Source organism: Hippoglossus hippoglossus, chromosome 4 (genome assembly GCF_009819705.1).
Source record: "Hippoglossus hippoglossus isolate fHipHip1 chromosome 4, fHipHip1.pri, whole genome shotgun sequence".
NCBI lineage: Eukaryota > Metazoa > Chordata > Actinopteri > Pleuronectiformes > Pleuronectidae > Hippoglossus > Hippoglossus hippoglossus.
Genome location: NC_047154.1, coordinates 20,797,374 through 20,823,401, shown reverse-complemented (window position 1 = coordinate 20,823,401; position 26,028 = coordinate 20,797,374). Strand labels below are relative to the sequence as shown.

At 45.0% G+C, this 26,028-nt stretch overlaps 2 protein-coding genes across 4 annotated transcripts in view; one reads left to right on the top strand and one right to left on the bottom strand.

The window, feature by feature from the left end:
- hmcn1 (hemicentin 1) overlaps positions 1–16,706 on the top strand; it is a 75,612-nt gene extending 58,906 nt beyond the window's left edge. The window contains exons 63-107 of one of the 3 annotated variants that reach the window (XM_034582742.1): positions 36–185; positions 338–497; positions 580–704; positions 806–989; positions 1,362–1,459; positions 1,545–1,823; positions 1,982–2,178; positions 2,424–2,505; positions 2,715–2,851; positions 2,941–3,082; positions 3,196–3,340; positions 3,500–3,627; positions 3,707–3,863; positions 4,031–4,152; positions 4,285–4,449; positions 4,574–4,681; positions 4,800–4,937; positions 5,014–5,148; positions 5,516–5,785; positions 6,105–6,295; positions 6,422–6,635; positions 6,742–6,876; positions 6,985–7,175; positions 7,263–7,344; positions 7,555–7,824; positions 8,062–8,232; positions 8,331–8,501; positions 8,756–8,926; positions 9,037–9,207; positions 9,368–9,538; positions 9,783–9,953; positions 10,035–10,181; positions 10,545–10,682; positions 10,836–10,957; positions 11,075–11,312; positions 11,411–11,473; positions 11,593–11,712; positions 11,876–12,010; positions 12,090–12,203; positions 12,704–12,829; positions 12,959–13,087; positions 14,422–14,790; positions 14,924–15,043; positions 15,159–15,285; positions 15,907–16,706. In XM_034582742.1, coding sequence (XP_034438633.1) covers positions 36–185; positions 338–497; positions 580–704; positions 806–989; positions 1,362–1,459; positions 1,545–1,823; positions 1,982–2,178; positions 2,424–2,505; positions 2,715–2,851; positions 2,941–3,082; positions 3,196–3,340; positions 3,500–3,627; positions 3,707–3,863; positions 4,031–4,152; positions 4,285–4,449; positions 4,574–4,681; positions 4,800–4,937; positions 5,014–5,148; positions 5,516–5,785; positions 6,105–6,295; positions 6,422–6,635; positions 6,742–6,876; positions 6,985–7,175; positions 7,263–7,344; positions 7,555–7,824; positions 8,062–8,232; positions 8,331–8,501; positions 8,756–8,926; positions 9,037–9,207; positions 9,368–9,538; positions 9,783–9,953; positions 10,035–10,181; positions 10,545–10,682; positions 10,836–10,957; positions 11,075–11,312; positions 11,411–11,473; positions 11,593–11,712; positions 11,876–12,010; positions 12,090–12,203; positions 12,704–12,829; positions 12,959–13,087; positions 14,422–14,790; positions 14,924–15,043; positions 15,159–15,285; positions 15,907–16,273 — 7,346 coding nt within the window. In that variant the 3' untranslated portion in view covers positions 16,274–16,706. The remainder of the gene's footprint in view (positions 1–35; positions 186–337; positions 498–579; positions 705–805; positions 990–1,361; positions 1,460–1,544; positions 1,824–1,981; positions 2,179–2,423; positions 2,506–2,714; positions 2,852–2,940; positions 3,083–3,195; positions 3,341–3,499; positions 3,628–3,706; positions 3,864–4,030; positions 4,153–4,284; positions 4,450–4,573; positions 4,682–4,799; positions 4,938–5,013; positions 5,149–5,515; positions 5,786–6,104; positions 6,296–6,421; positions 6,636–6,741; positions 6,877–6,984; positions 7,176–7,262; positions 7,345–7,554; positions 7,825–8,061; positions 8,233–8,330; positions 8,502–8,755; positions 8,927–9,036; positions 9,208–9,367; positions 9,539–9,782; positions 9,954–10,034; positions 10,182–10,544; positions 10,683–10,835; positions 10,958–11,074; positions 11,313–11,410; positions 11,474–11,592; positions 11,713–11,875; positions 12,011–12,089; positions 12,204–12,703; positions 12,830–12,958; positions 13,088–14,421; positions 14,791–14,923; positions 15,044–15,158; positions 15,286–15,906) is intronic. The other 2 variants (XM_034582743.1, XM_034582744.1) reach the window with 2 other exon arrangements.
- A 1,053-nt stretch (positions 16,707–17,759) lies between these two features.
- On the bottom strand, positions 17,760–22,941 carry arpc5b (actin related protein 2/3 complex, subunit 5B). The gene is made up of 4 exons (XM_034582745.1): positions 22,675–22,941; positions 20,688–20,760; positions 20,218–20,394; positions 17,760–19,926 (listed from the first exon to the last, which is right to left on the bottom strand). The coding sequence occupies exons 1-4, from the start codon at positions 22,800–22,802 to the stop codon at positions 19,864–19,866; spliced, it is 441 nt and encodes a 146-aa protein (XP_034438636.1). The 5' UTR covers positions 22,803–22,941; the 3' UTR covers positions 17,760–19,863.
- Positions 22,942–26,028: the final 3,087 nt, after the last annotated feature.

Genomic DNA, 26,028 nt, shown 5'->3' with positions numbered 1-26,028 from the left:
CTAATACCAAACATATGAACTTCATGTTTCTGTAGAGAACTCAGAGTCTCTGGAGATGCACATCTTCTCCGGGGGCAGCAAGCTTCAGATTGCCCGGTCACAGCTCTCTGACAGTGGCACATACACGTGTTTGGCCTCTAATGTGGAGGGTAACGCACGCAAGAGCTACCATCTCACTGTACAAGGTGAAGTCTCAATGCACTCAAAGAATTCTTACATCACATTCTCAAACATACATTGACAAGAATGTATGGTCGGAGTTGTTAAATCCCTCAGATCCAATATATCTGCATCTTCCATCCACCGACTCCTGCTAACACTTGTGCTTATCTCTCAGTCCCTCCCAGCATCTCTGGATCAGAGCTGCCCAGCGAGATGGGAGTTCTGCTCAATGAAAGCATCCAGCTGGTCTGTCGAGTCCAGGGAACCCCCCCTCCGACCATCCAGTGGTTGAAGGATGGAGAAGTCATCCACAATGAAGGGAGCAAAGGTCTCAGGTACAGTAGAGCCTGCCACCAAAACAAGAAGTTAAAAAAGACGTAAATGAGAAATAATTGATGTTGATGTATTTTTGTTCAGGATCAGTGCGGATGGCAGCACACTCAGTGTGATCGGAGCTCACAACACCGACAGTGGAAAGTACACGTGTGTGGCCACTAACACTGCAGGAGAGGAGGACAGGATATTCAATCTAAACGTATATGGTGGGTTTATTTCCAATTCAACCATTATTTTTCCAATACACATTACATGTAATGTCCAATGCACTTCATGATGAGACAGACACGTTCCCTTTCTCTTTCAGTGCCTCCTGTGATCGACGGTAACAGTAACAAGGTCGAGGAGTTGACCACAGTTCTGGACAGTTCTGTCAACATCGAGTGTGTTGCCACAGGCTCCCCTCCCCCACAGCTCAACTGGCTGAGGAACGGCCTCCCCCTGCCGGTGTCGTCCCACATCCGGCTCCTCTCTGCTGGACAGGTGCTCCGGTAGGTCAGTGGTCAGGGCTCAGGCAGAGGCTGTAACACAGGCTGCTGCATTAGGACAACTTCCTGTGTTTCATTTGTGGGGAATTTTGGTCAAATCCATTTTTTAAATGATTACAAAATAACGTGCATTGCAAAGGTAAAGCTGAGATGTTTGTCTCTCATTGTCTGTAAAAACCAAGAAAATGTTTTAATGTTTCATTCTCATTATAACAAAAAAATGTTAAAGTTGAAAAATTGGTACAAAAATAGATTAGAAAATTTTCCTGGCAGATAATTAGTCTAATAAATTGTATTAACTTGGTTTATACACCTTTAGTGAGAGTTGATATGTATCAGGATTTATAATCTGTTGAACCATTTTGTGTCTGCCAGGATTACACGAACCCAAGTGTCTGATGGTGGCACTTACACCTGCGTTGCCTCAAACAGAGCAGGAGTGGACAACAGACAGTATAGCCTCCAGGTGTATGGTGGGTATGAAAATGTGACTTGCTTGTAAAGTCATAGGAATAAATCACCAAATTAACCTAACGCATCTTTCATGACTCTGCGCAGTCCCCCCCGGTCTGGACGGAGCAGGTAGCACCGAGGACGTGACCGTAGTCAGAGGAAATATGGCTTCTCTGCTGTGTGGCGCTGATGGGACCCCGACCCCCACCGTGTCCTGGATCAAAGACGGAGCGACTCTGACTACTGACGATCACCTCACATTCCTCAACCTGAAAACCACTGTACAGATCATCCAGGCCCAGGTCAGCCACACAGGACGCTACACGTGTGTGGCGAACAACACTGCTGGTCAAGCGAGCCGCCACTTCAACCTGAAAGTGCTGGGTGAGTTGAAAGAGCAGATGCTGCATGTTGTCTTTCTGCTGGTGTCAAATGACAAAAGACAAAGATTGTGACAGAATTAACCCTAATGTCCAATGCTACTAATGTTTCTCCTTAATTATTTGCTTTATTTCTCATGTTGTTATGGTTACGTTGTTCAGACCCTCCGCAGATCAAGGGCTCCGGTGTTCCAACAGAGGTCTCTGTGGTGGTGAACAATGTGCTGGAGCTTGAGTGTGAGGCCTCAGGTATCCCCACACCCTCCCTGACCTGGCTGAAGGACGGCCGCCCGCTCCCACAGACAGACAGTCTGCGCCTCCTGCGGGGGGGAGAAGTTCTCCGTGTGGCCTCGGCACAGGTCAGTCATCACCAGTGCTTTATTACGACACCGGCAACTGCACTCGCCACCTCACCCCTCCACTCTCATGGGCACTTACAAATTAAACACTGGTCACCACAGATTGTTACAATAAAATCCTATTAATTAGTTAATTTAATAACTTTTCTGTCACACATTACACTTACATTACAGTACATATGGTAAAATAAGCAATTTGTGCCTCTTTCCATTGGTCTTACACACTTTTTTACACTTGTACTTAGTTGGAGGACACCGGCAGATACAGCTGCTTAGCCAACAGTCCAGCAGGAGATGATGACAAGGAGTTCCAGGTTCGAGTGCACGGTGGGTAACACAGAGTGCACCGTACACAATGTTTTAGGAGAATCAATGCTTAAGGATCATTTTCATATATTTCATGTACAGAAAAGGAAGATGCATAGTTCATTTTATTGTTTTTTATTAATACATTTCTCCGTTTTATCAGAAAATGTGTGAAAAATAAGATATTTAAAATGACACCTGTCTATAAGATCCATGTTTTTCTGTAACAGTCCCCCCGAACATCGCGGGGGAGAGCACGCCCCAGAACACGTCAGTGCTGCAGAACAGACAGGTGACCCTCGAGTGCAAATCTGATGCCGTTCCACCTCCAACTCTGACCTGGCTCAAGGATGGCCAACCCCTGCAGGTCAGAAATACAGAAACAAACAACTCTCTGTAAAATGCACGACTTCCCTCAAGTTTATTCACTAATAACTTTTTGTGTTTTCTGTGTAGGCCTCTGCCCGAGTGCGAATCCTGTCCAGTGGCCGCTACTTACAGATCAACATGGCAGAGCTGAGCGACAGAGCTCAGTACACCTGTGTGGCGAGTAACGTCGCTGGCAAGACCACGCGGCAGTTTAACCTGGCTGTCAATGGTACAGCTACAGCTTTTAGCTCATTTCCTACAGTACTATCTTTTGTAATTCTCCCTTAAGTAGTTCTTGAGAAATAATCTATGTGCATATCAATTTCTCACCTCTTTCCTCAGTGGCCCCAACAATCAAGGACGGCCCCCAGACAGTGTCAGTACACATCAACAAGCCGTCGGTGCTCGAGTGTATCGTCAGTGGAGTCCCGCCCCCTCGTGTGACCTGGAGGAAACATGGGGCAATATTGGCAGGAAACAACCCCAGGTAAATCCGAGTGTCCCACAGTGTTGATGTTGCCGTCACTATCAGGAAAATTCTGTTTCTAAAATCTTGGAAGTTGCTGATTCCCCGTATCTCAAATTTTTTATTTTTGTATTTCCCTCAAAGCCGAATCTCACCCAGTTCGTATTAACTTGTGCGCAGGTACACGTTTTCGAGGGATGGGTCATTACACATCCACTCCGCTCAGGTGACAGACACCGGCCGCTACCTGTGTATGGCAACAAATCCGGCCGGGACGCAACGCAAGAGAGTGGATCTGCAAGTTTATGGTTGGTTGTGGAATATGTGCTTTTAACATTGTCTCCATCAGCCACAAATACAGCGCAGTCTGCCATTTCCTTTTTTCAGTGTCTCCTTCTATCGCTGACGGACGAACCAACGTAACGGTCACAGTCAACGTTCAGACCACCCTGTCCTGTGAGGCCAGCGGCATCCCCAAACCCACGGTCAGCTGGACGAAGAATGGTCGAGTCATGAACACAGACCAGAACCAGAATATGTACAGGTTGATCCAGGTTTTCTCCCTCTCTGTTTCCTCATCCAAGATCTTAAAAAACACAAGCTCAAGGCTGCACAGAAAGCACAAATCCTTAAGTTTCTAATCATTTTATAATTATTATATAATTATACTACCTCCAAATACTGACTTCTCCTCTTTGTCATTATTTCCAGATTACTCTCATCCGGCTCCCTGGTCGTTATAGCGCCCACAGTGGAGGATACAGCAGTGTATGAGTGTGTGGTCTCGAATGAGGCAGGGGAACACTCCAGATCCATCAACCTCACTGTGCATGGTGAGAAATACCGCTTTCTTTTACAGCTTCATAATTCCAAAGATCATGATTTATCAATGTTGCATCGTGTAAAACTAAAAAAAATTCTGCACATGTATTTTCAAATGACTAATTTGACTTATGTTCCCATAGTTCCTCCTTCAATAGCAGATGAACCTACTGAGCTAACTGTGATCAGACTGTCCCCAGTGGTCATCGCCTGCACTGCATCTGGTGTCCCACAGCCCACGATCCACTGGAGCAAAGACGGAATGAAGCTGAACAAAGAGGGACGAGGATACAGCGTCCTGCCCTCAGGTCAGTTACACTAATAACATCACGTCATGACTTTAAATGTGTGTGGAAAACTTGTCAGTGATAGATGATATAAGATTGCTAACAGACATCAAGGCGGTAACACGTACCTGTAATCTCGACGCAGGTCCAGTAGAGATCACCTCAGCTGAGCTCAGTCACGCCGGACGCTACTCGTGCACGGCGAAGAATGCTGCAGGCTCCACCCAACGCCACGTGCAGCTCACGGTGCAGGGTAAGAAAACCCCTCAAGACAAAATGTAAAGTTTATTACTTTGTTGCTTTTCATACTGTAGTTTTGTTTAATTTTCATCATCATTCTGAACGTTAGCCTTTTTCCTGCTTCTCCTCAGAGCTCCCAGTGATCCAGTCCCACCCACCAACCCTGGATGTTATCCTCAATAACCCCATCACTCTGCCCTGCTGGGCCACGGGCTCACCCAGGCCCACCATCACCTGGCAGAAGGAGGGCATCAACATACCCACCACAGGTATTTGGTCCCCTCTATGTGGGTCAGTAATCTGTAAGCAGTCAGGTGTAACATCAGGTCTTTTGCTTTTCGTTAGGTGGCAGTTTCACCGTGCTGCCTAATGGAAGTCTGCAGATCTCCAAGGCTTCTGTTTCAGACTCTGGTACTTACATATGTGTGGCTCAGAACCCGGCTGGCACAGCACTGGGGAAGACCAAACTCAAAGTACAAGGTAGGTCACAGATTTATTTACTGTATGTTGTAGCAGTATTTCATCATCTGACGAAATAACGATATTTGATAATCTAAAGTAATTAAAAACAATAGCCTACAAAATGGGCTGTGATTATGAAGTTTATTTTTATATATATTTTGTATTATTGAATTTCACTCCAGTACATCATGATGCGTTGACAGACACAGGTCCTGAATACAGAGATTTACGCACTTTATTTCCATGATACATAAATTATTTTACTTTTTTCTAGAAGCGAAACATTTCCCCTGCATTTCGTTTTTCAGTCTTAAACGGACCCTGATTCCTTCTCTTTGCTGATATTGCCTCGTGTTGACATCATGTGATACCTCTGTCCCCGCAGTGCCTCCCAGGATCAGCTCAGAGACTCAGAAGTACCTGGCACCCGTGGACTCCTCTGTGATGCTGCAGTGCCAGGCCGACGGCTCCCCTCCTCCCTCCGTCACATGGCACAAAGACGGGCAGCCGCTGAGCCAGTCCGTGCGCCGGCGGGTTCTCAGTTCAGGCTCTCTGCAGATCGCCTTCATCCAACCCAGTGACACCGGACGGTACACGTGCACGGCTGCCAACGCAGCGGGAACTGTGAGCCTGGAGATGAGCCTCACTGTACAGAGTACGTTTTAGTCATTTAACTATTTTACACGACAACTTTAAACATTAGCATCTTGTTAAATTAATCAAACTGATTTAAGTGCATTTGCATTTACTGCAGGATAGCTAGAATAATGCCTTTTCCATTGTTTGGTGGATGGCATTTTCTCATTTGTGCCATAAAGCGATTCAGTTCATTTGCCACAAACTCAGACCCACTGGCTCAAAATGTAAAATGTCACCAGTATCCTCTTTGATTGTATACTTCATTAAAACCATAAGTAAACATTTTCTTTAGGAGTTAATGTGATATTTAAAGATAAACCCTCTTACCTGTGCAGTCCCCCCTTCAATCCGGGGCGGAGAGCCAGAGGTGGCAGTGGTGGAAAACAGTCAGGCCCAGCTGATGTGTGTGGCGGAGGGGGTCCCGCAGCCCAGCCTGTCCTGGGAGAAGGATGGCAGCCCCCTCAGTGAAAACACAGGGGAGTACACCATCCTGCCATCTGGAGAGCTGGTGATCGACATTGCTCAGGTAGGGAAACAATAATACAACAAATTCTTTTTCTATTTCTTATTTTTGTAAATTGCTGGAGAGTGAAATTGACTTAGGTGATCCATGTTCACGCTTCCTCCTCTCTTCATCTCCCCTCTGCACCAGCCTGATGACGAAGGCACTTATACGTGTGTTGCCACTAATGCAGTCGGGCAGGACAGTCACACGGTGGCCCTGTCTGTTCACACCCACCCTGTCTTCACTGAGCTGCTAGGAGACGTGGCCCTCAACAAGGGAGAGCGCCTCCTTCTGGCCTGTGGGGTCAGTGGCATCCCAGCACCCAGAATCACATGGGTGTTCAACAACAACATCGTCCCAGGTTAGAGAGTAGCTCTCTTCTTTAGGCAAATCACAGAGAGATGAAGCTATATGTCTTAGATTAAAATCAATAACTCATATTATCTTCTCCTGCATTTTGTTAATAGTTCACTATGATCACATGAACAGCCACAGTGAGCTGGTGATAGAGAGAGTGAGTAAAGACGATTCTGGCACTTACACCTGCGTGGCAGAAAACAACGTAGGAACCATCAAGTCTCTGGGATTCGTGTACGTTAAAGGTAAAACCACGAAAATGTTTTCACCTTGTTTCACTTGTTCAGCTCAGAATCTGACCTCTTAATGTCAAGGCAGATGTGTGTGACTCACTTTCTTGTGTCTGTCTCCAGAGCCTCCGAGCCTCGATGGGGATCACCACTCCAACCGGATCGAACCTCTGGGCGGCAACGCCATCCTGAACTGTGAGGTCCGGGGAGACCCCCTGCCGACCATCCAGTGGAGCAAAGGGGGAATAAACATCCAGATCAGCAACCGAATCCGTCAGCTGGACAACGGATCTCTGGCCATCTATGGCACAGTGGTAGGAAAACTATGAGAGTTGGACATTTTAGTTGTTGTACTTTGTTTAGATATTTCTTTGTAATTGTGATAATGAAATGTTACGCAGGGTGAAGATGCAGGCAACTACATGTGTGTGGCAACAAATGATGCTGGCGTCGTGGAAAGAAGTGTCACACTTACCTTGCAGAGTAAGTGTCAGTGCTATTTAACATAAGATCGATCATTTCCCACATTAACAGAATTTGAAATAAACATTTTAATGTATACGTTTGTTATGACATTATCTGGGGTTATTTCTTCAGGATTCCCCATGTTTGTTAAACTAAATTTGATGTGCACAGCGAGTGGAATTTGCCTTTAAATACTTTAAATCACATGTTCCCACCTTCTTCTTCCAGGTGCACCCACTATCATCGTGGAGCCAGTTGAGACGGTGGTGGATGCTGGCACCACTGTCCTGCTCAAATGCCAGGCAGAGGGTGAGCCCCAACCCAAGATAGAGTGGTCCCGCCAGGGGCGCCCGCTGCTGGCCATCGACCGCTTCTCCACCCTGTCCAACGGTTCCCTCAGGATCAGCAGTGCCCAGAAGGAGGACACGTCCGAATATGAATGTGTGGCCAGAAACCTACTTGGATCTGTGCTGGTCAGGGTCACACTCACCGTACGAGGTGAGCTGCACCAACACTGCATGGGTAGTTTTCATTGTATAACTATTTTGAGCCAGCTTCCATTTGAACCTACAACAAATGTTCCAAGAGTGGATTGTTTTCTTTCACTGCAATCACAGTTAAAGAAATGTAATAAAGGTTTGATGGAGAAAACACTCAATCATCTTCTTTATCCTCCAAAGAGAAAACAAAAGGAAACAAATAGTATCCTGTGTTGATGTGTTTTTTGTTTTTCAGTACATGGGGGCTTCTCAGAGTGGGCAGAGTGGGGTCCTTGCAGTGTGTCCTGTGGTGTCGGGGCTCAGAAGAGGCAGAGACAGTGTAACAACCCTCTACCTGCCAATGGAGGGCGCCACTGTGCTGGACTGGAGAAAGAAACACGCGGTTGTCAGGGAAAACCATGTCCAGGTGAGAATTATTTTAGGTATGAGAGGATTAGACCTCTTCTTTTAGGCCGCGTGCCAGTGGTGCATGCCTCAATAAGACCTGTAACTGTGTCCCTCTAGTGGATGGTAACTGGTCAGACTGGTCCCTCTGGGAGGAGTGTTCTCGTACGTGCGGTCAGGGCAACAGAACCCGGATCCGGACCTGCAGTGACCCTCCAGTTCAGCATGGGGGGAGGCTGTGTGAGGGGAAGGCAGTGGAGGTCATCATGTGCAGCGTCAGACCTTGTCCAGGTGAGCAGCAAAGACATTTTCTACAGCTGCAACAAAAAATATCAACTGTTGTACGAGATGCTGCAACTGACATGAATGTGTTATCTTATTGCATCAAATTGACCTTTTTTCAACACCTGAAAACTACTTGACAGATCTAGAATTGAAAAAAAACATGGAGACAACATAAAAAATTACAGTAAACAACATTTATTTGAGATTTCATTTGGCTTGATGCTCAATAATAAGCTTTATATATGTATGTATTCTTGCAGTGGCAGGTAACTGGGGCTCTTGGCTTCCTTGGAGCCCGTGCAGTGAGACCTGTGGTAAGGGCATGCAGTCCAGGATCCGACTGTGCAACAACCCTCCTCCTGCCTTTGATGGGCCGCAGTGTGAGGGCACAGACACCCAGACACAAGTGTGCAAGGAGAGACTTTGTCCTGGTGAGAGCTCAGGAATTGTAGACTAAAGGAGACTTCAGTCCATATCCACATGTCTGTTCCCCAGTGGATTTAAATCCGGTTTCAAATATTAAATCCTCACTTTCCTCCAGTGGATGGGAAGTTTTCGTCCTGGGTGAGCTGGGGAGCCTGCAGTGTTTCCTGTGGAGGCGGAACTAGACAGAGGACACGTCTCTGTGCCAGCCCCGCCCCTCAGCATGGTGGCCGGCAGTGCGAGGGCAACGACGTGCATATTGACTTCTGTAACAGCGACCCGTGTCCCAGTGAGTAGACTTTACTTTGACTAGATTTGCCGAAAGCAGCATATTTTATTTGATAGGGAAAAACAGACATCCACTATGTCTTTTTCCTCCATTTGTATTGTTTGTATTATTTGTATTTATGCCTGGTTGCATCTGACGTTTTGCCCTTATTTTCTGACAGTCAGCGGTAACTGGGGTCCTTGGAGTAGCTGGGGCGGCTGTAGCAAGACGTGTAATGGAGGTCAGATGAGGCGCTACAGGACGTGTGACAACCCCAGACCTGCCAATGGTGGGAGAGCATGTGCAGGGGCAGATACACAGATACAGAGATGCAGCACAGCAAACTGCCCCGGTGAGTCAGCACGTGTACAACTGTGTAGAATTAACTAACAGAAAAATGTCAGTGCTTGTCTTTTCTGTGTGTTCCAGCGAGAAAACCACAGTGATACAAATTTATTTCATCATTTTAAGATTTTGAAAAACAATTGCCCCTAAAATCTCAGATTATGAGACAGTGAACAACGCCCTGCTGAGTGTGTGTTTTCCTACAATGTGTATGTTACTGACGTGTTCATTTCTGGGCTGTATCATCACAGTGGATGGTTACTGGGGTTCATGGCAGCCGTGGGGAGAATGCTCCGCGTCCTGTGGAGGCGGAGAGAGAACACGCGTCCGTCTCTGTAACAGCCCGTCTTCTAGCAACGGCGGCCGCCTGTGTCCGGGTGACTCCTCCCAGCTTTCCAAGTGTAACACGCAGGCCTGCCCAGGTAAGACACGCATTCAAAAATACTGCATATGTGTGTGCCTGGTTCATTAACACTTAATGATACCGTATCTCTCTCTGTCAGGCGGGCCCCAGACGGCACGAGGGAGCGTCATAGGGAACATCAACGATATTGAATTTGGCATTGCCATCCTCAACGCCACCATCACAGACAGCCAGTCTGGTGGCAGACTCATCAAGGCCACTATTTCTAACATCCCAAGGACTTTAGGTCAGTTTCATTTCTTGATTTTATAACTTCTGTTATCAAGCTGCGTTTCGTGATCTCCTCCATGTTTCCTGTCGTTCTAGTGTTGCTCGGTTTATATATCGTCATTGTTGTTGTACAGTCTTTTGAATTATTGTCGCCTGGTGAGACAGCATTGTTATAGCCGTCGGTGGAAAAGCAGTCGCACAATGGTCTGCAGGAACCTTTCAAATTGTTCCTGGGACTAAAAGTTCTAACTATCTTTGGTCAAAACGGGACTTTAGACTTGTGATACCTGCCTTCACGGAAGTAATAAATCTATTCTCTTCAATTTTGTATTAAATCTCATAATAAATGATCTTCCACTGAAATGCCTTTTCATTCAAGGTCCTGCAATGAGGAAGCTCATCTCCATCCTGAATCCTGTTTACTGGACCACGGCACAGGAAGTGGGAGGGGCCGTTAACGGCTACACGCTGACAGGAGGCGTCTTCAGGAGGGAGACACAGGTGGAGTTCGCTACAGGTAAGAATGGACGTGGGTCTGTACTTTTTAATGTAAAAAACAGAGCTTCATCGTATATAAATACTCTGAGTGGGTCCAGTCTTTCGCCTGTTAACTGTGTGATGATGTTGATGTTCAGCATTAGTGTTGAAATGTGACACATCTCGTTTCTAGGTGAGATCCTGAGGATGACCCACATTTCCAGAGGCCTGGACTCAGATGGAGCGTTGTTATTGGACATCGTAGTGAACGGACACATCTTACAGTTGCCCTCACATGCTGACATCAGCATCAAGGTACAGAAATAATCAATGTAGGTGATACGGTCTTGCGTCCTGTGTTAGGTTTGTGAATTGGTTAGAAAATGTCAAAGTTGCTTGGAGGCTGCCTCACATGCACCGTGTTCTCTGCAGGACTACACAGAGGACTACATCCAGACAGGCCCGGGGCAGCTGTACGCTCTGTCCACTCGCATGTTCAGCATTGACCGGCAGAGCGTGCCCTACTCCTGGAACCACACCATCTCCTACGACGTGTCAAAGGGCAAGATGCCTTACCTGGTGGAGATGCTGCACGCCACGGCCATCGACGCTCAATACCACCCTCTGGAGGAGGTGTTGGAGTACAGCATCCAAGCTGTCATCACAAAAGGTGAGGATACTAATTTTTACTAAGTATTTTACCTTTACCTTTTTGTTGTGTCACAAACTCAACCTAAATGTATTGATGTAATGTTGATGTGATTCCAGGTGATCGTAGTAACCAGTGTCCTCAGGGATTCACTTTGGTGTCTGCTGGGCCCTATTGTGCAGGTAATGTCTGTTTATAAAGATTGATAATAAATGATTGAACTGCTTATTCTGGACTTTCTGATGGTGTGATGAAATCTGTTCCGATTATTGTGTTTTTATATATTATTCATGTGCTGTAGATGAGAACGAGTGTGAGGTCGGAAACCCCTGTTCGCACACCTGCCACAACGCCATGGGCAGCTACTACTGCTCCTGTCCCCGAGGCCTCACTATCTCAGCTGATGGCAGGACCTGTCAGGGTACACAACACACACGCCACACGCACACACGCACACACGCACACATACCTCCCTCTGTAGGGTCTATGCTCAAAACTGTCCTCACGAATATATAAGTACAAGTACACACTCACACTTACAGTACTCATTGTCTATATTAATCCGCTGCTCTCCACTCTCTTAGACATTGACGAGTGTTCACTGGGCGGTAACGTGTGTCACGACGGAGAGGACTGTGAGAACGCCATTGGTTCCTACCGGTGTGTCATGCGTTGTGGGCGTGGTTTCAGGAGAACAGCGGACGGTCTCAGCTGCACAGGTACGTCAACACGCTTCACTGATCGCCCCGGGGCCTTCCATGAATTTTCCTAATCCTCACGTTGTCTTATGTTGCTCAGATGTGAACGAGTGTCAGGAGTCTCACCCGTGTAATCAGCACTGTCTCAACACCATCGGCAGTTATCGCTGCGCCTGCGAACCAGGATTTCAACTCAGGAACCGACGCTGTGTTGGTGAGATTCCGGCTTCACCTCTAACCTTCAACATTAAAGCAACACCGTGTAACTTTTACTGAGCAGCAGCGCCCCCTGCAGTCACACATGGTGATGAATGCTATTGGGCTCCGTGTCCTAGTTTCATAGAGAGAGAATCAATCTTTTGCCCAGAGCTCTGACACTCAACTGAAACACTACTGAATGGTGGATATTACCCATGATCCCTTGCTCCCTGAACCAGAAGAGCTGCTGCTTTAACAAATACATGAAACACTGTTTAGAATTATTCCTATTTGAAAAGTTGCCCACGGATACAAACGCTGGTTTTTAACTGATCTACAATTCAGCATTTCTCTTGAACTTAAATTAATAATAATACATTTAATTGATTATTATTATTATTATTATTATTATTATTATTATGGTGTTTTTTTTTTATTTCCTAGAAGAAATTACTCTGCTTTTATTTCTGCTCCTACGATCGTGCCAATTCTCTTTTCTCTCTCTTTTCACCTCAGATATAAACGAGTGCAGACAGAGGGTTTGTCGCTCAGATCAACAGTGTAAAAACACACGCGGTGGTTACACCTGTATCGACCTGTGTCCCAACGGTATGACCAAAGGGGCCAACGGGACGTGTGTAGGTGAGTAATGTTAGTAAGTTGGACAGAATCAGCTGATGGACAAATGTGAAACAATACAGACTCTGAGAGATTTCAGTCATGGGGTTAACAAACTGAACTGTGCTCTCTGTTGTCTGTTGTCTGTTGTAGACATCGATGAGTGCAGAGATGGAACCCACCAGTGCAGATACAACCAGATCTGTGAGAACACCAGAGGCAGCTACCACTGTACGTGTCCACGTGGCTACAGATCTCAGGGAGTGGGACGGGCCTGCGTCGGTACGTACACGCTTCGTGATTTCTTTACACTGTCACCACCTCATCAGTAATGGACAAAAGAAACAGTCCCGTTGAGAGACCACATTTAAATTCACCAGATCTGGAGTTTTATTGGGATTTGCACCAAATTACACTTATAAATATCAGATCAAGATTCAGGAATTATTCCCAGAATGTGAAAATGTCAAAAGAACTTCAGCAGTTTTTCCATTATCCTGCTGGAACAACAAAATATAATAAACAGGGGTGAAAACATAACCTCCTTGACAGAGTTAATAATTGATGACATAATAAAACTGCTTCTTTAGTTTGAATTAGCTCAGTACTGCTCACTGTACACAGTCTAATGTGTAGCTGTGTTTAATTGAGGATATTCAGCCTCGGCCAGCAGTTTGAAACACTTCTGCTCTGCATCAGCTTTCTTGCTTCTGCCAGCGTCCTCCTCCTCTCTCTGTGTGGGTGACTCACTCCTGTTGAAAGTCTAAAATAACATCCTCTGCCGTCTAGTTCAGATAGTAGATCCTGCTGCTTGCTTGCTTGCATCTTTAAAATGCTGCAACTGAAATGGCTTGTTAACTCCTAGCAATCAATGCAAATACCTTTTTCTTTATTGCAGAGATCTAATGCATGGTGTCCTACTATCCCAGGGTTGATTCTAAGTGTCCTTGTCTACACTGTCAGATATGAGTCAGGGTGAGGGAGGACTCCGGGGAGAGAACCTGGAAGAGAACGGTTCCTCCTTTGACACATGGACATAAAAAGACCAGCACCATCACCTCACAGCTCTGTCTCTCACTCTGTTTCCTTTCCCCTCTTTTCCAACATCCCCTTTATGTGTGAATCTGGCTATTTCCTGGTGTTGCTTTGTAATGGCATACATTCCCCCCCGTGACATCATTAACCCGGGACGTTGATGTCTGTCTTTGTCAAAAGCTGTTCATGTGTATTTCACATACAACCTGATGTCATTTCTTTACATGAAATGTTGAAGTTATTTTCTTCAAACCAGCACTTTTCTTTGATATGATGAGATCAAATCAGTCTCTCATTCAAATTCCACAAATGTGTTGATAGTGTCAATACATTTCTGTCTCAGAGACATGGAAATGTATTGTCGAACAGTGGGGTAATTAACATATCCCCTTTCTCCCCCCCTCATCCTCATCTCTCTCCTCTGTTTTCATGGCCTGCACCATTTCATTTCTCCTTTTCATTTCCCTTCCTCTCTCTCTCTCTCTCTCTCTCTCTATCGATTATTATTTTTGTACCTGTTCTCCTTCTCCTCTGTCACTCTGTCTTTTACCGGTGCTGGTCTTTCTTTGTGCTGAGGGCAGACATAAATGAGTGTGAGCGGCTTCCGCAGCCCTGTGCCCACCAGTGCGTCAACACCCTGGGCAGCTTCAAGTGCACCTGCCCGCCGGGGCGCCACCTGCTGGGCGACGGCAAATCCTGCGCCGGCCTGGAGCGTCTGCCCAGCTATGAAAGTTACTCTTACGGCTACCGCACATCTCAGTCGTCCCCTGAGCGCAGCACCTACCAGCAGCTGTACCACAACCTGGCCTCTCAGAGCTACCACTCCTACGCGGCCGCCTCAAGGGGGCGCTACAGGAGCCGTAGCCGCAGAGAGACTCGTACACATTCCGCACAGCTCGGCGTCCTCGCATGTCAGCAAGGGTTTGAGTCCAGGGGTGGACGCTGCTTAGGTAACTATGGAGGACAGGCAGGGATGAGATGAGGGAGAGACGCTTCACTGCTGATTCAGGGTTTGTCGTGAATATGAACTGGGAGCTTGAAATGGGCTTTGATCTACTTTCTGTGTGTGTGTGTGTCCGTCAGACATCAATGAGTGCGAGGTGAGGGACGCCTGTCAACACGAGTGTGTGAACACACCTGGGAGCCACAGGTGTCTCTGTCCTACTGGTTACCGCCTCATGACCAACGGCAAAACCTGTCAAGGTGAGAAGCGCCACCTACCTCCTGGAGCTGTCACCCCCCCCACATCATCAGGGGGAATCATTCTGAAGCTTACTGCACTGACCCGTCTGTGATCATCTGTTTTCTGTATCCACAGATATAGACGAGTGCCTGGAGCAGAACATCCAGTGTGGAGCGAATCAAATGTGCTTCAACATGAGAGGAAGTTACCAGTGCATCGACACGCCCTGTCCGCCAAACTACCAGAGGGATCAGGCCACAGGGTAAAACTCCTCAGAAACATCAATCATTAACCATTTAGACGCACACATTAAAGTAATTCTCCAATCTCGTCATGAGAGTTTAGTATTTTGGGATGATTTTAAGAGGATTAGTCAAATTCTTGTTCAGACTTTCACCACCAGCAGAATAGAAAATGCTTTCATCTCTTCTACCTGCAGTAACTGAGACATTGAATCTACAAACACTAGTTTTACAAAATTCAAACATCTCTGGAGATGATTCCACGTAGGCAGCTGCATCCAACCTTTACAATGAGCAGCAATAATCTGTGGAAAACGTAAAATACCTGCCTTCCCCAGAGTCTTGAGACATTATCACTCTATGTATCAGTTGCCAAACTTGGTTGAGCTTCCCTCTTGACTCTCATCTCACTAAGCAACACATATTTTTCCATTTTTATAACATTTTACTTGATTTAATTGAATTTCATTTACTTTATTTGTTATTATTACTTTATTTATTTTATTGATTTTGAATGATTAAACTACAGTGAACATATTCTTTTGGTTCTTTTTAAATTGGTTAAATCTTCCATATGTTGAATTGGTTATTTGTTTTGCTTCCCCACATCATCTTTAACCGAACCTCACTCTGTGATGTAGGTTCTGCCTGAAGAACTGCCCCCCCAACGACCTGGAGTGCACGCTGAGCCCGTACGCGCTGGAGTACAAGCTGCTGTCTCTTCCCTTCGGCATCGCGGCCAATCAGGACCTCATCCGGCTGGTGGCCTACACGCAGGACGGCGTGATGCACCCCCGGACCACCTTCATCGTGGTGGACGAGGACGTCACGCTACCCTTCGCCCTGCGGGACGAGAACCTGAAGGGGGTGCTGTTCACCACGCGGGCGCTGCGAGAGCCCCACACGTACCGCATGAAGGTCCGAGCCCTCTCCTACAGCGAAGACGGAGGCATCGAGTACCAGACGACCTTCATCGTCTACATCGCCGTCTCTGCCTACCCCTACTGAGAGCACTTTAAAACGACGCGACGCTGAGGTGCGGCGGTGAACTGCGTCCTGCGTGGTGTGAACGTGTGAGTGGGTGTGGTCGTGGAAAAGAAGCCACATCATTGAACAGACTGCAAAGAGACTCATTGTGAGCAGCACACAGCCCTGAAGACACGAGGAAGTAGAGAGAGAAACCAGCCACAGGATGAAGCTCAGATCTCTGTTAACCTCACTTCAGTCTTTTAGGACTGTTCTTCAAATATTTCATATTTTGCCCCTTTCTGATTTATTTATAACACAAACAAGATTTTGCTCCTGGAAGCCAAACCATCCACCTCTGGCTCAGAGAGAAGGCCTCAGCCCCGATTAGGAAATCTGTGCTTGTCTCTTATTTACATCTACCTATTAACTTATTGGGAAGTGCTTGAACAGGAAACAGGAAGTTCCCTCGTTTGTTTATCCCTCGTGTAGTCGCTCGCCGCAGTGGAGCAGTGACTGACGGTGCTCATCGTGAAGACGGAGAACTCGACCATCACGTGTTCTACAGCCTCAGGTAGCGACCCCTCGTACACTCAGTGCATCAGTTAGAACCCCCCCCCCCCCCATCAATCAGTACACTGATTATTACATCACGAGTCACGCTCCATCCAGTAGTTGATACCAAGATGTATTTTATTTTTATGACTTGTACATACGTTTTGTTTTTCTCATAATGTATTGCCATACTGTACTTAATCTATCCATTTTTTTAATAAAAATGTAATAAATGAATATACACTGAAATCAAGTGTGATGTGTGTCTGCAGCCGCTCAGCGTAAAACAGCATTGAATCTAAGACGTCCTTATTATTACACTCCTGATTTTATCACACTTAGAATTACAATTAAGAATCAATCCAAGGAGCCTAGAGCCTCCCTGCTGTGAGGAGACGGTGCTAAACACTGGGCCACCGTGCCGCCCCAAGATTCTCACACCAAAGTGTAAAACTAAAGAATTAAAGTGCTATTTGTTGTGAGTCTTTTAAAATAAAACTGGCATTTTACTGCACGTTTTAGTTATTTTGCAAAAACTTTTTTTACATTGCAACATTCAAGCCTCGATTTACTTTGTGATAAGTACCAATTAATTTCTTAACAATCAGATATAATGTATTTACATGAAACTCAAGATGAAATAAAAGGAAATTGGCTGAAAGCAGAAATCTCCTGAAATCTGGAGTAAAAAGTCTTCAAATCAAAAGCTAATAATAGGATAAAAACTACCATATTCATAATTAGCCAATACATTTAAGCCTCAGCTATTATTTCAACCAACATAATCATGTATGCTCCTGTTCTGTACTGCAACCATCTACTCCTAAATCATAAATACCTTTTGTTATGTTTGTGAGTAATTAAAATAAAGGATTATTAGTTGTAGGAGTAATAATAAAGTCCCTGACGTATATACACACGATACTCAGTCCGTGCATATAAAACACAATCAAACATCTCGACACAGTTCTGATCAGCATTCATACCTTTTATTTATTTTTTGTCAAAAACGCACAAACATAAAAAAGGACTATAGTTAATATTATTGAGTAAGGCAGTTTGTACATCGGTGTGTTTTGCTTCGTCGTTGGCTGGAAGAGCAACTGCCTAGAAGAACATGAAGCAGGAGAAGTTCTGCTTTGTGTTCTCATGTAAAACGAAACCGTTACTGCATTAGAAAACATCTCTAATGTCTCGGTGCATCGTCACTGACGACATGAAAACTCATGTCTGAATATCCACTGGTGAAAAACACTACAAGGTTTTTGTGTTTATTAAAAAGTAACTCCAAATCCATGATTAACTTTCACGCAGTGTTTGATTGAAAATGAGCAAACGACACCAACAAAACATGTTTAGCTGAATTATTGTGTTGAGGATTGTCACATAACATCTAATGTTTGAATTGTAACACACTGCTTTTAGCAAAATACATCATTTGGCAACAGACACAATCCACCTCATAAGGCAGATGACACTTTCCAGTTTTTCCTCATTATATAAAATACATGGGAATTTAAAGTATATATATATCGTAACAGTATGATTTATACTGCAAGAAAATACTGGGTGAAACAGATTCGATACAAAAATCACAGCAAACGTACAAAAGACGAGTATGAAATGCTCCAGAAAATACTCAAAGTCTCAAAAACAGGATCATGCAAACAATTTTAAATCAATTAAAACTCGCTCTCTATTTGAAAAGACACCAACATATGAATATTATTATCTTCATCTCTCCTGGAAAGCAAGCATGCCATGTTTTTAACACTAAACCTGGTATTTAATATCAGTCGAGTGGGGGTTATGGCCTCAAGGCAAAATAAAAATTCTATAAAACAAAAATGAAAATGTATAATCCTACATGATCCTTTCTGTTGAATATCATAGTAAAAACAGTCCTAGAGAGTTTTCTCAGGGTGATGTCATTTTTCCTGGAAGCACAGCACGCAGCTCCTGTGAGCAGCAGCAGAGCGTCACACATTAACAGGATGGAGGGACCGGTAGAGTGGGATTAATAAAGAGTGGTGCTGGAGATGCATCGTGGGTAATAATCCTTAACTAGGGCAGCAGGCGGTGTGAAAGGATGGCCGGGTGGATGGATCACATCGGAGCCCCCCCTCCCCTCCTCCCCTCCTCCTCCACGGGGGAGAGGGACGACCCCCGTGATGAAAATCCACCGCCCTCCATCTTTGACTGTGCTTTTCAGGACACCCCCCGCCGCTGAAGTGTAACAGTGAGACGCAGCGAGAGGATTTACCGACTGAGAATCTTTTTTTTTATTATTATTATTCCATCAGGAAGGAAGGTTTTCCTGAGTGAGACGAAGCAGAAGCTGACTTCCACCCGAACACACAGAAGGTGTGTTCGGGTGGAAGTCAGTGGGGAGGAGATCCCGAGGAGTCGTCTCTGTGGTTGTGCTTTCATGCTGAGAGTGGAGGTGGTTTTCATAGCAGTGGTTCTCAACCTTTTTGGTTAATGATCACTTAAAAACAAAAGGAGGTCGACTTGTGAATCCTTGTCACTTGAACATTTGTCTAGTGGAACAAAGAGAGCAGTGACAGTGATTCCTTGTTGTATTTGAAGTATTCTAGAGGCCTGGAGACAGGAAATGATCCAGTAATTCACAAATCAATTGAGATTAGAAGAGATTTAAAAAAAACGTACATGATTTTTGTTTATCAGGAGATTTTGTTCTGTTTCCAACCTTCTTAATCATTTTGTGAGCCCTCAGATGTATATCACAGCCCTCAGGTTGGGAACCACTGGTGTGTAAACTGAACCCATATTGTACAGGACTGACACGGACACAGAGTTTAAGAGAAGTTACCTGTAGCACCCTGTGAGGATTTACTCGGCTGTGATCATGCATAGGAAGAAACAAGAAAACCCAATTTGAACACAACGTGACCCAGATTATATGTTTTTCTTTTCAGCCTCGATCACATTGTGTTAAAAATCTGTTTTTCCATTTTAGCCCCTTATGCCATGTGTTATATTACATGAACAGTACAGTGACATGCTCCCCTTGTATCTATCAGTGATGTGGAGTGAACTGATGCTCTGTTCCTCTGCTAGACCGTCTTCCTCGCTGTTAGAACCCGCACGATGCTGCCCACTCCCCCAGCTGCCAGAGCCTGGAGACACACGGGAAGATGAGATGTGATCAGGCAGCGTTTGAAGCAGCGTTTCAGTTGATCTGCAGCAGCTCGTCACTTTTCAGAAAGATCATATTTTTGGCAGTAACCGTCATTATTATTCTGTGAACATCGCAAAGCTGTTATTACTTTTCTTTCACACGTTACAGTGAAATGATGGAGTCATCTTCACTTCTTCACACTATTCAGAAATAAAGCTAAAAGCTATAAGCTCATTCAAAACTCCTCAGTCCCTTCATGATTGTATCGGACAGTGAAGTGACCGTTTACCTTCTCGTGCCACTGCAGCAGGACGGCGCTGCTGTTCTCCGACGGCCTCTCGAAGCCCTTGTAAATGTATTTCATCAGCAGGTCCACGCCGTTCTTATCCAGAGACTGCACCCCCTTCTCAATGTCACTGCTCTTAAAGGCACTGAGCACCTTGAGCACCAGACCCTCAGCCCGCTCCTGGAACAGAGAGGGAAGAGGTGAAACCCTGAGCTGCTGCACACTTCAGTTATTAACTATCCTGGTTCCAGAGAACTTGGATTTTTTCCAATCAGTTGCATACGTTCACATTTTAGTCAGATTATCAGTGACTCATTGGTCGACTACGATCATGACTTCATACTAACAAATGTTTAAAATCACCACAGGTCTGCAACTGTAGAAGACCTACAAACAAAGATCAATATCTCGGATGCATGTTTGCAGGAAATCACTTCAGAGTCAGGAAAGTTGAGGAATAAAACCACCCCCACCTTGACGTTCTGGTTCTTGGTGTTGATTGGTGGGTTCTTCAGAACGGCGAGTAAAGCCTCCGTGAGGTTTCCTGTGCAGGGTTGGGTTAAGGATGCAAAGCGGGAACCCACAAAATAACCATATTGACTACAGGCTCAAGCTCCACCCATAAGTGATGGAGGATAAAAGTTCTTATTCAGGCAAAAATAGAAGTAAGACAGGAAAACAGGAACTAAGATTCAGTACAATTGGACGATTTAGACAAAAATAAAGTGAGCAACTTCCCGTTAGTCGTTTCAGTGACAGTGTTTCTCCTCTGACATGCAGACGTGGGTCAGTAGAACATAAAAGTACATTCGTACTAAAAGCACAAACTTTGAAAGATTTCTCAAACGTGTCCTGTTGAAGCTTTATAGTAGTTTTCACACAACTTTAAAATGCTTCTTTTTAAACAAAGAACAAGGCCTGTTCGATTAGAAAATAATGGTTTTCTTTAAATGTTCATGTTCTGAGTTTTGCATTTGTCAGACTTGAATTCAAAAAGGTGTCTGTCCTGAAATTCTCCTGCACCAAGGTGGGAGGTAACTGTCTGATTCAATGAGGAAGTGAACACTTCCCTACCTTATAAGGCCTGTAAGTCTGAAACCCTCGTCTCAGCAGCTCAACATACACGTCTCTGTAGATACTTTAAAAATATCTGTGAGGACATCTGTGAGAATACTAATACTAACTTTCACTGCATGGTTTGGCACCGCTTGGCGAAGTGTCCCACCGGCCTGCAGCCGCCGATCCTCTGATGAGGCCGTGTTCAAGAATGAAGGCCGGGGGGGGACATGACCTTTGCCATCAGGTCCCCGACCCTCTGGGATAGTGAACCAAACGTCACTGTCTGTTTTGTATTATAAGATTTGTTGTACTGGGACACATTGAGACACAGCTCTTACACATCAGTCAGGTGTTTCCTTCAGTCCCATTGACATTGGTTGGACTTGGGTCCTTAGTTCCAGTGAAGGGACGCTTCAGTTTACCTTTTGGACGATTTAGGATAAAAACTTGGCGTAAATGACCTGTGGATTTGAATGTCGCGGCTTACGGACACTTGGATGACACCACACGAGCAGAATGGAGCCATTTGATGTTTCTTTTTCTGTTTATTATGTTTGAAGAAGTGGTCGCCAGTTACTTCAATTGTATTGGATTTGGCTGCAAAGCTGTTTACCCCTGAAACTCCAGAAGTGTTTTATGGACACAGTGGTGAGTGGATAAGGAGTACATTTTCATTTTTGTGTGAACTATCCCTTTAATGCCTATGGATTTAGAATGGGATGTCATAAAAGCTCCTGTGGGTGTAATGTGTAGGTGTCCCAATACCTTTGTCCATTTTGAAGTTATGTGGTATTTTGCTTGTCGCCTTTGATACTTTCTATAGTTGTTGCTATATAAATAAAAAATCATTATATGAGATCATAAGTACACACAGAACCCACTGTACTTCCCGTATGTACTTATAAGATCATAAGTACACACAGAACCCACTGTACTTCCCTGTCTGAGGATAAGAAGTGAAACATCTTCAGGAAGCACAAGCGAGTCCAGTGGTCTGTGGAAACACTGTACAACTACATTCACAGTATTCTACTACTACTACTTTTTAAATCAGGGCATTGTTACACAGACCGTGTACTTAAACACACATACTGTACACACACACACACACACACACACACACACACACACACACACACACACACACACACACACACACACGCAGGCAGGCAGGCAGGCAGGCAGTGGAGGGGGGGTGGGGGGGTGCAGAAATCCCTGGAATGTGACTGTCAGGCAGGTCCGGACAGTGACCGGCCTGCAGCAGCCTGACGCCCCTTCACACAGACACCGACACGAACCTGCAGGATCCACCTGAGCCCCGGACCCCCAGTGTGTTACCACTGTGTGTGTCTGTGTGTGTGTCTGTGTGTGTGTGTGTGACAGGCACCGTGTGAAGGATATTGTCTGATGAGGGAGTCCACCTCCGCCTCGTCCGGACCCAGCTGGTTGTCTCCTCCGTCCTCCTCGTCCACGAACTTGTTCTCGTCGTACTCGTCCACGTCCACTCGCCGGAAGGTTTTCGCCGACATGTCGCGTCTGAGGTTGTTTTTTTGTTTTTAATTCCAAAAGCGAAATGTCTCAAATTAAAATGAAGAAACGAGTCAGAGCTTCTGCTTCACGCGTCTGTCACTCACAGCGTCCCGCTCCTCTTCTTCTCCTCTCCTCCGCGACGTCTAGGCGAGGGGCTGTGCGCGCGCTGTGGCCATCCAGTGGGGAAGGTCCGGAACTGCAGGTCACCGCCTGCGTCTACTCGTGTCCGCCACCAGAGGGCGATCAAACCTCATGAATAATTACACTGTGAGTGGAGATGGTGAGAGAGAGAGAGAGAGAGAGAGAGAGAGAGAGAGAGAGAGAGAGAGAGAGAGTCAGGGGGATAGATAGATAGATAGATAGATAGATAGATAGATAGATAGATGTAATGTTTCAGAAGCATGAAAAAGACAGTGGAATCCCATTTTTATCACCATTTTTCTTTTTGCATTAACAGTCTAATTTATTAATTGATATTTAACACAAAAACAACATGTTGCTTCTTGTTTACTTATATGTTCTGTCTACTTATATGTTTACATCAGGGATCAGAGAGAAACAGCATTTCAATCCCGTCTATATCCTGTACAGAGCAGAACTCACAATAAAGTTGATGTTAAAAAACTAAATCACAAACACCACATCTACGATAGAAACTGACTAGAAATGAAGATAACTTTTCATAAGTGATTTTTGTGCATCTGATAGATTTATATTTTATGTAATTGCTGGAACACAATAATAAATATAAATACTCAAATCCTTGGGCCATTAGTCTTGGAAAATATTTAAAACAATTTACGCTGAGAACAAAAAAGTCCTAAAACATATGTTCTTTTATGTTCATAATTCAATCCTTTTATTTATTATTTGGCTCCATGTGTATTTCTTTTAAAGAACCACTCATCGTGTTTCTAGTAACATGCTACTGACCCATACTCTAATGTATTCATACATGAAACATAAAACTAGACAATATAAGAATACATTTAAAATAAAATTCTAACAACATTATTGCTAGAGTATTCAAATATGAATCAGAATAATCAAATTTTCAGTTGGACACAATGAAACATGTCATTCCAACATAGTGAAAACCATTTTAAAAACACACAACATTATTCTAAGGCGCAGGATCATTAGAAAATGGATGAAGATTATTCCCTTCACCTAAAGAATATTAAAAACTATGGTCATAAAACGTTATAATAATAATTACAATCCAGGTATTATTATTTACTTTCAAGCTTCAAAGCCATCTTCACATTCATTTACAAAATATCCACATTTTGGAATAAACGCTACATCCAGACACTATAACTGTATTTTGTGCTGGGCACAGAGAACCTTAACTGTTTAGATATTTTATTCAAACACACTGTCACATTGAGTTTAACATATTTTTTTTAACATTTAAAACACACAGTTCACGTACAATAGACAAATGAGTTTCCCGTGTGGCATTCAGAAAACTTTAGTCTCTACATGACTGGGCCTAATGCCACATCTGAGGAGATGCAAGGTTTTCCCTTTCAGACTAAACAATGCACACACTCACATGTACTCACATGCACACACATAAACACACATGCACACACGGGGTCCAGTTGTATGATAAATCTGCATATTTTTCTCCCTGACGTATGCACGGCCACTTAGTCTGACGATAAGACCCAGACACAACTGCCCTGTTGATGAAATCTGGGTTTTATCTGGATCCACGCACAAGCAGGAGCTACCAGTGTGTGTGTGTGTGTGTGTGTGTGTGTGTGTGTGTGTGTGTGTGTGTGTGTGTGTGTGTGTGTGTGTGTGTGTGCTGAGTCACTCTCTCTGCGTTCACTGCTGTGGTGGACGTATTTATTTAACTGGGCCAGTAACTGGTGGTCTGCGGTGGTCAGCACGCTGGCTATGTGATGTCAGGGTTTCCCTGCGTCACGCGACGTTACATTCTTCTCCTCTTTGCAGGAAACTAAAAACACTTTCCACACACTCATCCTTGTTTGAATCAGGCAGACGATTTGGAATAAACACATTTGCCTGCAAAACTAATCTTTTTATCCCCAAAACTAACATGAGGTCATTTCGAATTCCGGCTCCTGTGATGTTGCCGTGGGTAACGGACTCACAATTCTCTGGCTCACACAGAGCTCATGTTGCTTGACTGTGGGGTTTTTGATTTCCCTTATCTCTGTGACCTGCTGACCCTTCATCAGGAGGAGAGACGATAACACTGGCTAATGATTTTCCCAGTGAAGGCCTCGCGCACACACACACACACACACACACACACACACACACACACACACACACACACACACACACACACTCCATATGAGATCCAGGAAGGATGGTCACATTATGAGAAAGTGCTGCTCACTACACTGGACATGTTTGCGTAGGGCATTAGAATAGCAAGATTATGGTTGTGAAACTGTGGAATGTTATTCAACTTTCCCACACACTCACTCACACTCACTGCTCAAAATCTCTCCTACCCCCCTTCAGACACTTTCTCTTCCTTGTCTGTCTCTTTCTTCCTTCCACTCCCACACACACACACACACACACACACACACACACACACAGTTACACACACATAGACACAAGAGCATTGCGTGCATTGGTCATGAGTGTCCTTGTTTGTGGGCTTTGCTGAGCGCCCCAACCCGACTGCGCTATGTGAATGACTCAACATATCAGGGCTCAGGATGCAGGCGTATACATGACCTTCACGTGAGTATGCAAATTGACAACAAGCCCTGGAAAGTTTCAATATGGAGACCGTTTGGCCCTTTCTCCTGCTGTACAGTGCACACACACACACACACACACACACACACACACACACACACACACACACACACACACACACACACACATACAGACACACTATGCAGAGGAGATGAGACTCCAAACATCTTAATAAAAACTGTCGACGTGTCTCTGTGCATTTAATGTCAGAGCAAATCTGCAGGGCACCGGGCCAGGTGCTTCCGTGCCAGAGGAGAGGACGAACATCAGAGCTAAGTATCCTGAGCACATAATTAGTACTCTCACAGGAGAGGAATATTGCTCTTGGATGATGGTTTAATTGGGGAATGTAATGATTTAGCGGGTGTTGCGTTGGAGCAGGTCTTCGGGCCGGGAGAGACGGTGGGTGGCTTCTTCCTCTGGGGGGGGGTGAAAGTGGTTCTGGAGTTTCGTTTCGTAGCATCACACTGAGCT